The 16,225-nt window shown below is 42.8% G+C and overlaps 1 protein-coding gene across 1 annotated transcript; it reads left to right on the forward strand.

Moving 5' to 3' along the window:
* Window positions 1-1,495: 1,495 nt before the first annotated feature.
* On the forward strand, window positions 1,496-14,305 carry dnajc14 (DnaJ (Hsp40) homolog, subfamily C, member 14). The gene is made up of 7 exons (XM_083971226.1): window positions 1,496-1,605; window positions 3,332-4,916; window positions 8,140-8,246; window positions 8,456-8,575; window positions 9,207-9,367; window positions 9,521-9,638; window positions 11,503-14,305. The coding sequence occupies exons 2-7, from the start codon at window positions 3,597-3,599 to the stop codon at window positions 11,891-11,893; spliced, it is 2,217 nt and encodes a 738-aa protein (XP_083827352.1). The 5' UTR covers window positions 1,496-1,605; window positions 3,332-3,596; the 3' UTR covers window positions 11,894-14,305.
* Window positions 14,306-16,225: the final 1,920 nt, after the last annotated feature.

The raw sequence follows: 16,225 nt of genomic DNA on the forward strand, positions 1-16,225 counted from the left end.
GTTATTATCGTTAATTTCCAGTATAAAGGGTCATTTCACAAATAAACAGGAAGTGCAATATTATAACATTTAGTAGAGTATAACCCTTTAAAACTCCCCCCTGAGGGACAAAGCACAAATTATGAGGACGGGGGTGTCCCAGCCCACATGCAAATGTGATACATGTGCATATATTGCATTTCTATGATATAGCCTATAGGCCTGTATAAAACAAAATCATGTAGCCTAAAGATTATACACGAAGCCCTGATAGAAATTGGACCAATTTTCTATATAAACAGTATTTTTTATGTTAAAGATATATAAGAAAGTAGAATTTCCATACGTGCTGTACAATATACTTGCATGTATATAAGTGAATATCATTAACATATATGGTGGTGAAATCTAATGCTATATATGTTTTGAACATGCAGGCTATATCCTCAAATAGCCAGAGGATGTTTATTTATAGTGTAATATATGTGATATATAGGGCAATATCACTCTTTTATATTAGGATATATGTCTATATGATATTTCTAAAGGGCCCCTGAGCCACAAGTGAGTGTTCAAACTCAACTATTAGATGAAGAACAGACAGAAAATGAGCATAAAGCCATACAAAATGACTATAAAGAAACATACAAGCACTTATGTGAGACGCTACATGACTAAAACATGCAAAAAATGATTAATCACGGTCTGGGTGCTAATCATGTCATGGAGGCTTGAGGGGCCTTGAATAGACTATAGTCGGTCTGGTACACAAAATGATGAAGCAACTTGGATAAGGAGCGAAATGTCCTCAAAGACCAAAAACTAGGTCCAGTTGATTTGATTTAATTGCATTTTACCTGGAAAAATGGGAATTTTACTGTACTACTACTACTACTAAGTATGTTAAGACTGTGTATGGATGAATATGATTTATTAATGTTATTTGTTTTCTATTTCTAATAGCCTACTATTTGGTATCTCAAAGAAATCTTCAATCGAAAGCAACTGGACTTGGTTATTTGTCTATAGGAAGACGTTTCACCTCTCATCCAAGAGGCTTCATCAGTTCATGCTCGCATCTGACCAGGCTGGGACTGGTCCAACTATCTGGTGTGGAGACCCAGGTATTATAATACTAATATTATAATACTATTTGGGGTTTTTTTCTGTATTTTTTTGTTGTTCGCTTTGTCTTCTGTCAGTTTATAGACTACTACTTTACATTTTCGAAATAGAGGCTTAATAACAGTAATAATAATACATAATAATAATAAAATAAATTAAAATGTAATAGAATTTAATAAAATAAAAATAAAATTAGATTAAAAAAACAACCTTGGGATGGATAAAACCAAAACTGTTTACCATTTACGCCTCTAGGCAACAGGTGGCAGTAGTGTTTTTCTGTTGCGTGATGACGTCAGTAACAGCCGACGTAGAATGGACGTAGAAGCGACGTAAGAGACGTAAGGAGGAGGAGGAGGTGAAAAAAAAAGACGAGAGGAGGAAACAGGAAGAAGTAAAGAAGGAGCCGAAGAAGAAGAAGAAGAAGTAGCTTCAAAAAAAAAAAGAAAAAAAAAAAAAAACAACACACACGGACACTTGGCTGTCTGTTCACTAAACAAGGTTACACAGTTTTTCTCTCAGAGGTATATTATCATTTTATGACATCTGGTTTTGCTTGTGCGCAAAATGCAAAAAAAATGAGTGAGTGTGGCTTTTTTACGGGACTCGTGCAGTGTCCTGAACTAAAAAAAAACATGCTTTATATTTATATTTATGTCACTCAGGCGTTTATCTTAGCTCGTAGCTAACTGCTAGCTGCTCGGTTTGCTGCTAAAGGCGTTAACACTCACATCTGCTGTGCTGTCGCTTTTTATTCTCGTTTGTTATTATTACTAATTCGATATATAGCAGTCAGGTTAGCCCGGCCAGTGGCTACTAGCTAATTTTAGCTTCCTGCCTTCCTGCCTGCCTGCTTGTCTGTGGTCCAGCTGGCTGCTGCTAACATTAGCTAACATTAACATCTGCTGCTGCTGCTGCTGCTGTTGTTGTCACATTAACACGAGGTTTGTAGAAGGAAAAACACAGTTCACCGCTTTGTTTTCCTTGTTTTCTAGCTCTGAAATGTCAAATGTGTGTAGCTGTTGCTGTTGTTGCTGCTGCTGCTGCTCTAAGCCTGTTTGTCTTTGGCTAACTGAATTAGCAAAACAACAAAGCAAAGGATGTGCACTTTAATTTAATTTGATTTAATGTAAATCTGAAATGCCTGAGCCTTTTGCTCTCAACGTATTCAGTTTTATTTCGGACTGGCCACATTAAAAGGCCGTGTAGCTGTAAGTTAATCATTAATGAATGGTGTTAGTCATTTGGTCATGGTTTTATTTCCTTTACACAGGAACAACGCCTCCAAAAACCTAAAAGTAAGGCTTCATAATCGAAGAAAAGCTTTCATTTTACACAAAAATCTCAATATAAACGTGTTAAAAATATAGTTTTGTGTTAATGGGAACACTTTTAAGTGCCTTGTTTGTGTTACTAAATCTCAATCTTTGCTCTCTGGGTTGTAAGTAACCAAAGCTTTCATGGCTGATTAATGTTATTACTGTTGGTAGGTTGGCCCCAGTTTTAAGTCTTTAAATAAATGTCTCGTTTTGTCTTCGCAATGGTTCGATACCCAGAAATAATTAGTAGCCTAGATTTTGTTTTGTTTCTGAATCCACTGAAGGAACTAACCTGTAGTTTTCAAATATAATCTGTCACGGCTTGTGAAGTTTTATATTTTTGATTTGAAAGTGTGCTTTAATGAAGCACCACAATGTACAGATACATCATTACTAGGGCTGGGAGGGACGATATGCTTTTCTCCCGCTTCGATTCATCTACGATTTTTTGGATGGCGATTTGATTTAAATTGCGATTCTACGATATTGCTATATTTTTAGTCTGCATTTTTAACATTTATCTGCACACAAATACTATAGGAGCCTATAAATTAACATACTCCATTATAAAGTGAACTTAAACCCTTTTCAAAACCTTTGCTCTCTGTATGTAAAAAAGGATAACAAATGCACATTGCACAATATAAAAAAAATCGATTTTTGAAAAAAAAAAAGGCCTAGATTTAAAAATCGTCAAAAAGGATATTGCGATATTTATGTGAATCGATTTTTTCTCCCACCCCTAATCATTACTGTATTATTACTTTTCACAGTGGCTCAATATAACTGGGTTTGTTGAATAATAGTTACAGCTATGTAAATACTTTGGCCTGTTTCTCTCACATTTAGATTTAGCAATTTGTTTTCAGAAGGTTTTTAATGTGTCGACTGTTCTGTTTGTCTTGCAGGAAGCAGCCTGATCCATGATGTGAGTTGCTTGGTGGTGTAAAATCTCTCTGGAAGTGGCAGCTGACATGGTGAACCCGGCGGGACAGACCTTCAGGAGCCCCCAGTCTCACTTTTGCTTGTGAGTCTGGGGAGGAAAAAAAAAAGAAAAGAAATGTTGCCACAGAAGCAAAAAAAAAAAATGGATCTAGGACGTCAACTTCCATGAGTTTTTTTTCCAAGTTTTAACGACGCGTCTTCAGTCAAACAGCTGTAAAAGGAAGGAACATGGAGAGGGAAGAGGCGGCAGCTGAGAAGGAGATGGACGCCGGCGTTACAGAGGAGGAGGAGATCCCCGACGGCGGCGGCGGCGGCGGTGATTTCACCAAACCGAGTCAGTGCGAGGACAGAGAGACTAACGACGACTGCGACGAGCGAGAGAGAGCAGCCGGTCTCGAATCTCAGGAAATCCCAGCCACGCCGCTGCAACTAGACTCTGGGATCGGAGAAACAGAGTATTGTGGAGCTACTACAGAGGCCAAAGAGGAAGTTGAGGAAGCTGAGGAGGAGGAAGAAGAGGAGCAGGAGGAGGAGGAAGAGGAGGCGTCAGATGGGTCAGAGCACGACGACGGCGAAGACGATGAAACCGCGAAGGAGCAGGAGCAGCAGCAGCACATGAACGGAGAATCCGGGTGGAGGAGCGGAGGAAGGAAGTGCAAACTGAAGAGCAGCGGTTCGTTTTCAGAGCAAAGCGCTTATTCCTCCTCTTCCTCCTCCATTCAGAAAGGCAACGTCGCATCCGGTGGCGGCGGTCGGCACAAGCAGACCCGCCGACGCAACCACCACCAACAGCATCAGCAGAACCGCGGGCGGCGGCGGACCGGCAACCAGCTGGTCTCGGCGTTCAAGGAGCTGCTGTCGGAGTCGCTGAGCCTCTGGTGCGTCTCCTGCGTCCACATGATGATCGAGATCATCGTCACATTGACTCACAACTGCGGCGTCGGCGTGGAGACGGGAGGGATGAAGCTGTACGCCCTCGGGCAGCGGCTCTTCGTGAAGGTCACCGACGTTCCCGGGATGAAGGCGGACGCCGGCCGGGTTCTGAGGTGGACTAAGCGCGCGGGAGCCGAGCTGGTGGAGAAAGTGGTCCGGGCGGCGCGGTGGGCGAAGGCGGCGGCCTTGTCGTGTTTCGGACTTTTCTGCGCTCTGGTTTTCCTCGGCTCCCGCTGGACAAAAGGCGCGTTGGTCCGGCTCGGCGGCGAGCGGGGGAAGCGCTACTGGGCGGCGTTCCAGGAGTCCCGGTTTTGGAAGATGGCGGCGTCGCTGCTGGAGAGAGCGATGAGCCGGTTCAGGAGGATGAGATGGAGGGGGAAGGGAGGCGACAGCGGCGGTCGCCACGGTGCCGCTCCGACCGGTGTGCCGGAGTCGCCGGGCCGAGCGGCGGCCGGGGCGGCAGCGGCTCGGGGCCCGTCGGGTCAGGAGCTGGAGCGGCTGCTGGCGCTGGCCGAGGTCCCGGAGGACGAGCTCGACCCCTTCACGGTGCTCGGCGTGGAGGTGAACGCCACCGAGGCCGAGCTGAAGAAGGCCTACAGACAGCTGGCTGTCCAGGTGAGACCGGATCGCTTACTTCTGCTTTAAAGGTGTACAGAAATGGCCGTTTGTCCTGTTTGTCGCGCCGAGTTGTCACGAGCTGCAACACGAGTTTACCCGAGTGAGGAAAACGAATTTGATTGGTCGTTATCGAGCGGGCGGGATATTCAAAGCTTGGGGCGAGACCGAGCTCCGTGTGTGTGTGCGTGTCTCAGACGTTGAATGACGGATTACGGATCCAATATCAGTGGCTGGTGAATCGTGTACAGGCTGACGTATAATCCGTGCGCCTGCACTATCCAATGCGAAAAAAAAAATACACACTTTCATCCCGGATTTACTCAAAAATAGAATTTTGCACAAAGTTTGGCCTACAACGTCTGAAAGATGAGTTAACACATTAATTTTATGACCCAAAGTGGGCTCAAATTCAATTTTCTTTTCTGTACACCTTTAAAATAAAACACTTACGTACGGAACTTAGTAATTGACGCGTCCGTCGTCTTCCGGGTCCAATGAATCCAACACGTCTTTGCTTTGCAATCATCAACATTTATTTAGACTTGCGCTCTGTACAGTATACGCGCCCTTACCGAACTGTGCATACGAATAACACAAAAGGCTCACATATTTGCCACAACACAAACCAAAAGGTAACAAAGACGACGACGACGTTCTGGGTTCCCCTATACTGTATTGATATAGAAAATCAATAAACGGGACAGGAGACGAGATAGCGTGTCCAGTAGCAACTCTGCTTCACTTTATTCCTCCAGACCAAGAGACACACCTACACAACAGCTGTCAATCCCCCCCCCCCCAAATCAGGTTCGAATTTCTAACCCCTCTCATGTTAAATATTCGAATAGGCCTAATATTCGAATTTTTCCTGATCCACCACTAATATATGTCAGATATAAATACATGAAAGGAGGCTCCCCCCTAAACTGCTGAATAATAACACATGTCCTGTTATTTTCAGCCTTCTATGAATATATTTCAGCCTACAAGTCAGGGTCCTGAAATGTGTTTCTCTTAATAAACATTAGGCTACACATCTCGGGGTTTGCAGGTATCATACACATCACACGCACACACACGCACAGACACACCTGTTGCTGTGTAATCTCTCCCTCCTCTGCCTCCGGGCTGGGCTCCCTGTCTGCATGGACCCTATGGGCTTAGACCAGAGCGGCTCAACCAACCCGACTGGACGCGCCAGTTCGAGCCCTGTTCAGCCCAAGAATGTAGAAATTACACGGTCAGGTCAGGTCGGGGCCGTCAGGTTGTGCCTCGCGCTTCCTCTTCTTCTTCTTTTTCCCACGGCGTCGTTGCCGAGATGGTTTTGTGTGTCACCGCCCGCAGCTCTGGAGGGGAGAGTGGCTGGGCGCTGTGCAGCCCGGTAGGACGCTCGTGTGTGGGTGAGAGGGGCAGGGAGACCAGGCCTGAGAGCTCAGCAAAACTCAGATGTATCAGGACCACGTTCCAGAGTGTAGCGGCACGATTCACCTAATTAAAGCAGAAGTAAGCGATCCGGTCGTTTTGGCTAATGCTGCGTTCCAGGCAGGCTTTTGAAACCGTAAGTTACAGCTTCAAGTCACAACTTACGACTTTGTAGCGTTCCAGGTAACCCACTCGTGTTTTTCCGACCTGTTTTACCGGTGAAAGTCACTATAACGGCCACTCGTAACTTCCGACCCGTGAACTCGTACCAGATCGAACTGGTATGACTTCACAGGTCGGAAAAACACGAGTTACGAGTTTCCTTGAACGCACCATAACAGTCCTCGTCCCTACGTCGCCACATTCACGGCGTTCCTTGGCTGCACACACAGCCCTGCATGCCGTTCTCTCTCCTCATTGGATAAAAACTGTAGGATACGAGAAATGTTTTCTCTTCGGCTCAGAGCAGAGCAGAGGGACTGACAGACCCGTGTTTCAGTCCAAACACTCTATGTAAGTGATTGCTGTCGGAAGATATAACTATTTAAGACTTATATTAACACAAATATATCACTCACTTCTGCTTTAATCGTTTTTTAAAACCATTATTTAATCAGCACCATTTAAGATACTCCGGCACGGGTGGCGGGCGCTCTGACAGGGGGGGCTGCAGCCCCGGCAGCTCCCCCCTTCCCGCGCTACTGTCATCGTGATGCAGCTGTCTATGCTTTTTCACTCAGTTTTTTTAATCATATCGACCCGATCGATCAGTTGCCGATCGATCGGCACCATCTCTATATTTAAACCCTCCTGTCGTCCTCTGTTCCCTTCCTTGAACGAATCTGTTCCCTCCCTCCATCTTTCTTTCCTTCCCTTTTCCCTTTCTTCTTGCCACAATCCTTTTCCCCTCCCTCCCTTCATTCCTTCCTTCCTTCTTTCCTTCCTTCCTTGAACAAATCTGTTCCCTCCCTCCATCTTTCTTTCCTTCCCTTTTCCCTCCCTCCCTTCATTCCTTCCTTCTTTCCTTCCTTCTTCTTCCTTCCTTGAACGAATCTGTTCCCTCCCTCCATCTTTCTTTCCGTCCTTGTTCCCTTCCTTCTTTCCACAATCCTTCCTTCCTTCCTTCCTTCCTTCCTTCCTTCCTTCCTTCCTTCCTTCCTTCCTTCCTTCCTTCCTTCCCTCTTTCCCTTCGTCCTTACTTCTTCCTTCCTTTTTTACCCAATCTGTTCCCTCTCTCCTTCTATCTTTCCTTCCTTTTTCCCTCCCTTCCTTCCTTGAATGAATCTGTTCCCTCCCTCCATCTTTCTTTCCTTCCTTTTCCCCTTCCTTTTCCCCTCCCTTCCTTCCTTCCTTCTTTCCCTTCGTCCTTACTTCTTCCTTCCTTTTTGACCCAATCTGTTCCCTCTCTCCTTCTATCTTTCCTTCCTTTTTCCCTCCCTTCCTTCCTTGAATTAATCTGTTCCCTCCCTCCATCTTTCTTTCTTTCCTTTTTCCCTCCCTCCCTTCCTTCCTTGAACGAATCTGTTGACTCCCTCCATCTTTCTTTCCTTCCTTGTTCCCTTCCTTCCTTCCTTCCTTCCTTCCTTCCTTCCTTCCTTCCTTCCTTCCTTCCTTCCTTCCTCCCATCTTTCCCTTCCTTCCTCCCATCTTTCCCTTCCTTCCTTCCTTCCTTCCTTCCTTGACCCAGGAGGACAAGAGGACGGTTATTTAAATTACTCCGTTGCTGCAATAATGACGAATAAAGACAGAAATGTTTTTGCTCCTTTTTTGACCTTTTCCTCCGTCCGTTCTCTTTCAGGTTCATCCAGACAAGAATAAACACCCACGAGCTGGAGAGGCTTTCAAAGTACTGAGGGCTGCATGGGATATCGTCAGTAACCCAGAAACACGACGAGAGTATGAGTTGTGAGTACACAGAGGGAAAAAAAGGAAACAAAACAAAACAGATCAAGTATCTTCAGAAATCATTTAGCGCCTTTTTTAGTTTTCCACTGACATAATAATCCGTCCGTGTTTCCTGCAGATGTGAAGTTCTTTTGTTCAAACTGTTCCTCCTCGCTTCAGTTTATTATGCAAAACTGTGACGGTAAAAGAAGATAAATTCTCTTTCGCAGGAAACGCATGGCAGCAACTGAGCTCTCGAGGTCCATGAATGAGTTTCTCACCAAACTGCAGGACGATCTGAAGGAAGCCATGAACACCATGATGTGCACTAAGTGTGAAGGCAAACACAAGTACGTCGCCACACAAACACAAACGTCTCATTAACACGCAGTCCTGTCCCACCGAGGGATGGATGTCACAATTATAGATTTTCTTGGTGCGATTATTGTCAGAGGTATTACGATTATCACGGTTATTATGCATTAATTGATTTTTACAACACTATGAATGTGTAAAATGATCAAATATAGTCAAACTATAATTGCATTACTCATTATTTAAGTCACTATTATAGGACCAGTTATCAATCCCCCAGGGGAAGTGTTTGAAATGTTAAAGTCATTAAGTTTTTTTTTAATCGTTTTTATAACAATAATTACAAACGACACGCTAACATTTAAATTCTTACCAATTCAAGGTTATGTTAGGTAAATGGACCAGTATCTGTGCATTCACCTTTAAATGCATGATGCCATTTGTTAAGCTATACACGTTTACTTGGCATTTATATCATATACTTATAATTTTATGTTATGTAGGGGATGAATAAAGTATTTTGGCGCACATCTGCCGACATGGTTCACTTCCAACATAATCTTTTTTGGAAAGTGACGGTGTTTAGGAATCTTTTATGATTATTTAATTGTGGCGATTAATTGTGAAAATGAGTAATCGTGACACTGTGTGTGTGTGTGTGTGCAGGCGGTTCGAGATGGACCGTGAACCGTCTGAGGCTCGGTTCTGCGCCGAATGCAACCGTTGCCATAGCGCCGAGGAGGGGGACCTGTGGGCGGAGTCCAGCATGTTGGGCCTACGCATCACGTACTTCGCCTGTATGGACGGCAAAGTCTACGACATCACAGGTCATCATTCAGATTTTAGTCCTTTATTTATGTCTCTCTCCAGTAAATCGTTCTGTTCTGTTCTGTTCATGTTGAACTGAGTTTATACTTTACACCCGTTCCTCTGTGTGACCTCTGTGTGACCTCTGTGTGACCTCTGCCGTCTTGTTTCAGAGTGGGCAGGTTGTCAGAGAATCGGCATTTCCCCTGACACGCACCGTGTGCCCTACCACATCTCCTTCGGTTCAAAGAACAACAGCAGCAGCAGCAGCAGCAGCGCCCCGCGACACAGGTACGTCACCTGGCTTCATGCTTTCTATTGTCACCACCCGTCAGATACAGGTTGACTTTTCTGACTTTTTATTGATCCCACATGTGGGAAATTCACTTGCAACACACGTAAAGAAGTAAGGAATAACAATATAAAGACTTTGCTCAGTACACAAATATATATATAAAACAAAAATATGTATTGTTATGTACTAAATATGATTTAAATAGAGAAAAAACTATATATACGTATGTGCATATGCATGAATACAAGTAAATGTGCAACTTGTATGAACTGAGCAAGGTAAAAAAAATACACAAGGATAATTTATGTAGAAGAAAAAAGACTTTATAAATACAACCAAGTGAGGTAGTTTCCAAACATCCTCCAAGATTTTTTGCAATATGATACACAAATGACTGAAATAACGAATCAAGACAAACTTAAATGAGAAAAACAGGAGAATTTTCTTTAGTGAAGTGATTTTTTTTCAGTTTCTGCTGACAAAACAGCTTCTTGTGCTTTGGTTTGTGTTGTTCACTGTTCTTTGTTGTACTGAACTTCAGCTGCGTCTAAAGCAGTTGCTGCTGTGTGTCTCTCTTTATGATGTGTATTTTGTTTTGCAGTGTGAGATGAACACAAAACCAAGCAAAGGTTTTTTTTAACAGACTCACAAGGAACAATAGAAACAGGAGGTTTGAAATGAGCCTCAACTCAGGAATTAGCTGCAAATGAAAGAAGATTATTACACAGTCAGAGCACAGAGCTCCCTGTGTGTTAAGAGCTGGTGTTTTACCAGTGGAAGTAGGCAGATGCTAAAGTTTCTCTGAGGAGCAGCACCTTTGTATTTCATGTTTTCCTAATTTCAGTTTGTTTTGATTGTATTTTAGTCATTCTCGTATCATATATTGCAAAAAACATTTGTAATTGACTGAGATTGTTACATTTAATTGTGAAGGAAATTGATGCTCTGAAATATTTCGTTTTTGGATTTTGTAAAGTTTCTCGTTGAACATAATGATTATTGATTATGTTTAAATAGATCATCAGCTAATATAGGGCTGCCGCCATATAGTCGACCAAGCGTTAGTATGAAGGGCTATAGGGCTTTTAAAGAAGGGCCAGACACAGGAAATCGTGACACTCACTTGCTGTCAGTCTTTTTCACAGCAGGTCCCTATTTTTTATTTTTGGTCAAAAGCAACTTTTTCCGATGTTGTTACAGCTGATTTTGAGACTCCAACTCCAAAATTGGCCCATTGCCATAATCCCTATAGTTTTAGGAGTAGGTTCGAGTAGCCGCGAGCTGCTCAGAGCTACGCTACGGAGGCTCATGGGATTTCTTGGTTTCCCTCATCAAACAGACACCAGACAGAGTTGCTTTCGAGGCAAATGCAGAGACTGCTTGCCGAAAAACTGTCCCTGAACGCAACGCGCATCAGAGGTTTTGCATGAATTTTCCTCTAAAACAACTCTGTCTGGTAACGTTGTGTTATTATCTCGTAGCGTGGTGAATGTGCAGGTCACAACTTGTCCACCAGAGCGTTTTGGAGTTGTTGGATTGTGTATTTGATGAGTTTGATGAGGGAAACCAAGAAATCCCATGAGCCTCCGTAGCGTAGCTCTGAGCAGCTCGCGGCTCTGCTCTGCCGTTCTAAATACAGCTTGCACCCACAATTAAAGGTAACGAACCTACTGCTATGACTATAGGGATTATGGCAATGGGCCAATTTGCCAAAATGTTGAACTATATGCTTTTAAATGACGACTATTATTGGTCGACCAAGAAAATCTTTGGCCCTAATCTCATACCTAGTGCTGTTTCATTCATTCATTCATACATGAAACCTAAAGTCATTAAACTTGAGATCTCTTCTCCTGGCAGGATGCCGTCCGAACACCCCCCGGGTCCGACCAACCCCGCCGACCTGCAGGACTTCTTCAACCGCATCTTCAAGGGAGGACCGCCGCCCGACATGGCCGCCAATGGGGGCTTCTTCCCCTCAGGTCCGCCCCATCACCCTCACCACCAATACCCTCACCATCACCCGCCCGGTGCTGCTGGAGCGCCGCCGCCGTTCTCCCCTCCGCCGAGCGCCGCCGGCTTCCACATGCCGGGGAGTCACCGGCCCGAGCCCGAGCCGTGGGCCGAGAGCGGCGCCGCTGCTGCTGCTGCCGCCGCCGCTGCTGCTGCTGCTGCTGCTGCTGCCGCCGGCGCCAGTGGAGGCAAACCGCCCCGGAGGAGGAAGAAGGTGCGGAAACCGTTCCAGAGGTGAAGTCGGTCGGGGAAAAAGAAAACACAGGGACACAATGAATAAATAAATGAATAAATAATGGCCATGTTTGTTCTCTCTCGCCTGCCTGTTGGCTGCCGAGATCTGAACCGGAGAGACGATTCACGAGGGTAAAGAAAGACTGAACTCAGATCAGCCAGAGGAGAGAAAGAGAAAGAAAGAGAGAAAGAAAGAGAGAAACGAGCCTGTGGATTGAACACAAAGTATTTGACCGAGGGCTGAAGAAGAGGTGGCAGTGACGGTGCTTTAACCTCTCATTTCACCTTTTTCTTTTAGTTTGGTCAGGAAGTCGACGGTAGCCTTTGGCATCAACCCCCTCTCCCCCTTGCCCCACCTCCCCACCTCCCCCTCTCCATCGGGATGCTGTAACGAAAAAAAAAACATTGTCTCATCATTTTCCTGCCAAATCCTGCAATGCATGATTTTTATTCACCTGCATTTTAACACTTGAGTTCTTTCTCTCTGTTGACGGTTGTTTTGTTTTTTTGGATATAAAAAGTTTGTTGGCTAGTGTCGAGAAAAGGAGACGAATCGATATGAAGAAGATAAAAAGGATCTGAGCGACGTCACTGTGTCAGTGTTAATCATCACGTTTAGTGGAGTGTGCGAGTGGATCTACTGTAACTTCCTCTGTTAGATCTGCAGCAGCAGCAGCAGCAGCAAGAATGAACCCGAACCAGCTGAACCCCCACATTGTTTTAATGTAGATTTACACAAACAAACATGCAGCTGGGTGTGTGTGTGGGGAGAGATAGCGGTGACCTGGGAGTGACCAGTATTTCCAGTTAAACCAGAGCTTGGTGTTCGTGTGGTTCTCTGCAGGAGAAGGTTGAAACACTCTCAGAAAATGCCTCCACTGACACATTTGATCCATGTTTTTTTTGCTTTTTTTGTGGATCAGCACGATTACAAACAGGAAAATTCTGCACACAGACACAAAAACACAAACACACGGTTAATTATAACTCGGTTTTCATTTTTCGGTTTCCTTTTTTATGGCGTTTTAACGTGTCGCAGTCGGTCGTTTCCTCCGTCCTCACATCATCCGGGATCAGTGCTGATGTTAGTTTGTTTGTGTGGCCATCTGCAAAAATAAGACATATAAGATTTGTTTTTCAAGAGTTAACAGGCTCAAAACGTTCAAGTGATGAGATAAGATTTAAAAAAAAGAGTTTATTTGTTCTGCTGGTTGTTAATTCATCTAAATCATAGCACATGAGTGAGTTCAGCCTTGACATTTTGAAACGTTGATAATAAAAGATGAAATAGATTAATACTGCCCCCTGTTGATCCACTGGTGTTCAATGGTGGCCTGTTAAAAACACTGACAGCTAATAATAATAATACATCTGAAAATATTGATGTAATTTAACGTCAGACATTGCTTTGATTTACAAATGTTGAATTTTCTTCTCTTTTTTTTTTTTCGTGTGTGTGTGTTTTGATAATAAATCTGATCTTTTACTGGACTTGCAGTAAAAACGCAGCAGTTGCATAGATTTATAATAAGTGTAGTTGTTTAAGTTATTCCTGAAACAACTAATATTTTTTCAAAGTCTTACACTTTTACGGTTTTTCGCCTGCTGTGACACGTTAGGCCAAAATTTTACATAGTTGATGATACATCACGAAGGTTATAATATAAACGGTTTAAAATAATAAATAATTCTGCAGCTTCTAATTAATAATGTTCATAATCTGAACATTAGTGAGTGTTGTTGTGTTGGATGTGCTTCACCTTTCGAAATGTCAAGGTCGCACATTCACAGAGAATCTAATCTCAATCTGTTCGGCTGTTTAACGACAACAACTTCATAAAAAATCATGTTTTTTTTTGTTTTTTGTTCTTTTTTTTACATTAAAGTCACAGTTAAATCTTCATCATAGATTAATTTGAAGTATTCTGTTAATCCTGTTTCATTGTTTACACCTGATATGTGAAGATTGTGCGACTGTAGTGATACCAGGCATCTGATAAAGGAACTTTTTTTTGTTTTTTTTGTTATTATAATTATATTGACAGATGGTAAGGAATACTGTTGTTCATCATCTGTTTTTTTGCTTTTGTGTTTAATTTGCACAGCCGCCCCTGTAATAACATCAGAGGGTTTGAACAGTCATCAGTGACTGAGCTGAACCAGACTCCTCCAGCTGCAGCTGAGTGGGAGGTGTAGCTCGCTAAGCCGCCGCCACCGCCGCCGCTGCTGCTGCTGCTTTTTGTTTTTGGGTCAGAAATGAATGTTAATTACTGACGTTTTTATTTTCATTTGTTTTGTAAAACAAGATTCGAGTCGATTTCTCTCCCCCCCCCTGCAGTGGAGGAACCTTAAAGGGGATAGTTCAACATTTTGGCAAATTGGCCCATTGCCATAATCCCTATAGTCATAGCAGTAGGTTCGTTACCTTTAATTGTCGGTGCAAGGTGTTTTTAGAACGGCAGAGCAGAGCCGTGAGCTGCTCAGAGCTACGCTACGGAGGCTCATGGGATTTCTTGGTTTCCCTCATCAAACTCATCAAATACACAATCCAACAACTCCACAACGCTCTGGTGGACAAGTTGTGAGCTGCACATTCACCACGCTATGAGATAATAACACAACGTTACCAGACAGAGTTGTTTTAGAGGGAAATTAATGCAAAACCGCCGATGCGTGTTGCCTTCAGGGACAGTTTTTCATCATCAGTCTCTGCATTTCCCTCTAAAACAACTCTGTCTGGTAACGTTCTGTTATTATCTCATAGCGTGGTGAATGTGCAGGTCACAACTTGTCCACCAGAGCGTTTTGGAAACCAAGAAATCCCATTAGCCAACAATTAAAGGTAACGAACCTACTGCTATGACTATAGGGATTATGGCAATGGACCAATTTGCCAAAATGTTGAACTATCCCTTTAAGATATCTGAAACTTCCTTCCTTCGTCGTGGTGCGTTCATGTGTTCGCCTTAAAGAGATGATGATGATGATGAAGTGTTGAGTTCACTGAAGCCAGGATGTTTAAGTTCACCACATTTCTTCTCTTCATGTGACACGTTGTTTTCCTACTCTCTCCCCCCCCCCCCCCCCCCCCCCCCCCTTTTTTTTTGTGTTTAATCTTTGGCCAGCTTCCCAGACGAGGATTGACTTACTGTAAAAGTTTTAATCACACAAAACAAAACAAGAGTAAAACTAGTTCTGCTTGATTTTTGGTTAAAAACAACTCGAGGAAAGATGTAAAATGTGATTTTTTTTTTAAGATATGAGACAAAAATATAAAAAAAAAACTGTTTTTGTTCCAGATTTTCTTGTGCATTTTCTCTTTTCATTTTGAGAAACATTTTTTTAAATATATAACTTACTTTAGTCCGAGTCTGGGGAACTGGACCCACGCTGAGCAGAACATGTTATTTTCCACATGTCCACCTTGACTTAAGAATGTACAGTGCTGTATGTTAAAGGTAGCAAGTTCAAAGTCCAAGAAAGAAAGAAAGAAAGAAAGAAAGAAAGAAAAGAAAAGACAGAGCCAACACTTTTTTGTTTTTGTTCGTTTTCTTTTGTTGTTGCTGTTTTTTTTTTCTCCAAGTTTTTAACAGAATATGCAGAAGTATTGCAAAAAATATCTGACAATCATCAGGGTTTTTTTGTAGGGAATCAACTGTAACGTGGCGTAAAGTTCCTGAGGCTGGCAAACAGTTTAAAACAAAACAATAAAAACAAAACGAAAACAAAAAAAAAATCGCTGTTGGGTTTCGTCCCCCCCCCCTTCCTCCACCCCTCCTGCTTTCTCTCTGGTTTTCAAAAATAAAGATGATTTCCTATATGCACAATGTTTTTTTGTTCTGTTCTGTGCTCATGCTTTTGATTTATCGGATGCATCAATCAGAGCCGTTGTATAGGGGAGAAAGGTGATGATAATTATAGGGGCCCAGCGCCCAGTGGGGCCCATAAAAAAACCCCAGTAGTCTAATCTTTGTATGACTGATTTATTCTGCGTAAGACCCTGACTAATACTCATAGTACACTGTAAAAACTCAACATCTTTCCAAGAATATTTGTCTTATTTCTTGTCCAAATGTCTCGTTTCTAGTCAAAACTAATCTCTTTCCACTTAAAATAAGACTCATCACCTAAAAATTAACTTGTTTTTAGATAATTTTCACTTAAATTCACAATAAATAGAAAAATCTGCCAGTGAAAGTAAGTTTTTTTTGCTTGTAATAAGGAAGAAAAACTTGCTCCACTACTTATTCCAAGTGAAAATCTGTAAAAAAAAAAAGTGTCTAAAAACAAGCTACTTTTAATATGATGTGTCTTATTTTAAGTAGAATGAGATTTG

This window comes from Trachurus trachurus, assembly GCF_905171665.1.
Source record: "Trachurus trachurus genome assembly, chromosome: 5".
Lineage (NCBI taxonomy): Eukaryota > Metazoa > Chordata > Actinopteri > Carangiformes > Carangidae > Trachurus > Trachurus trachurus.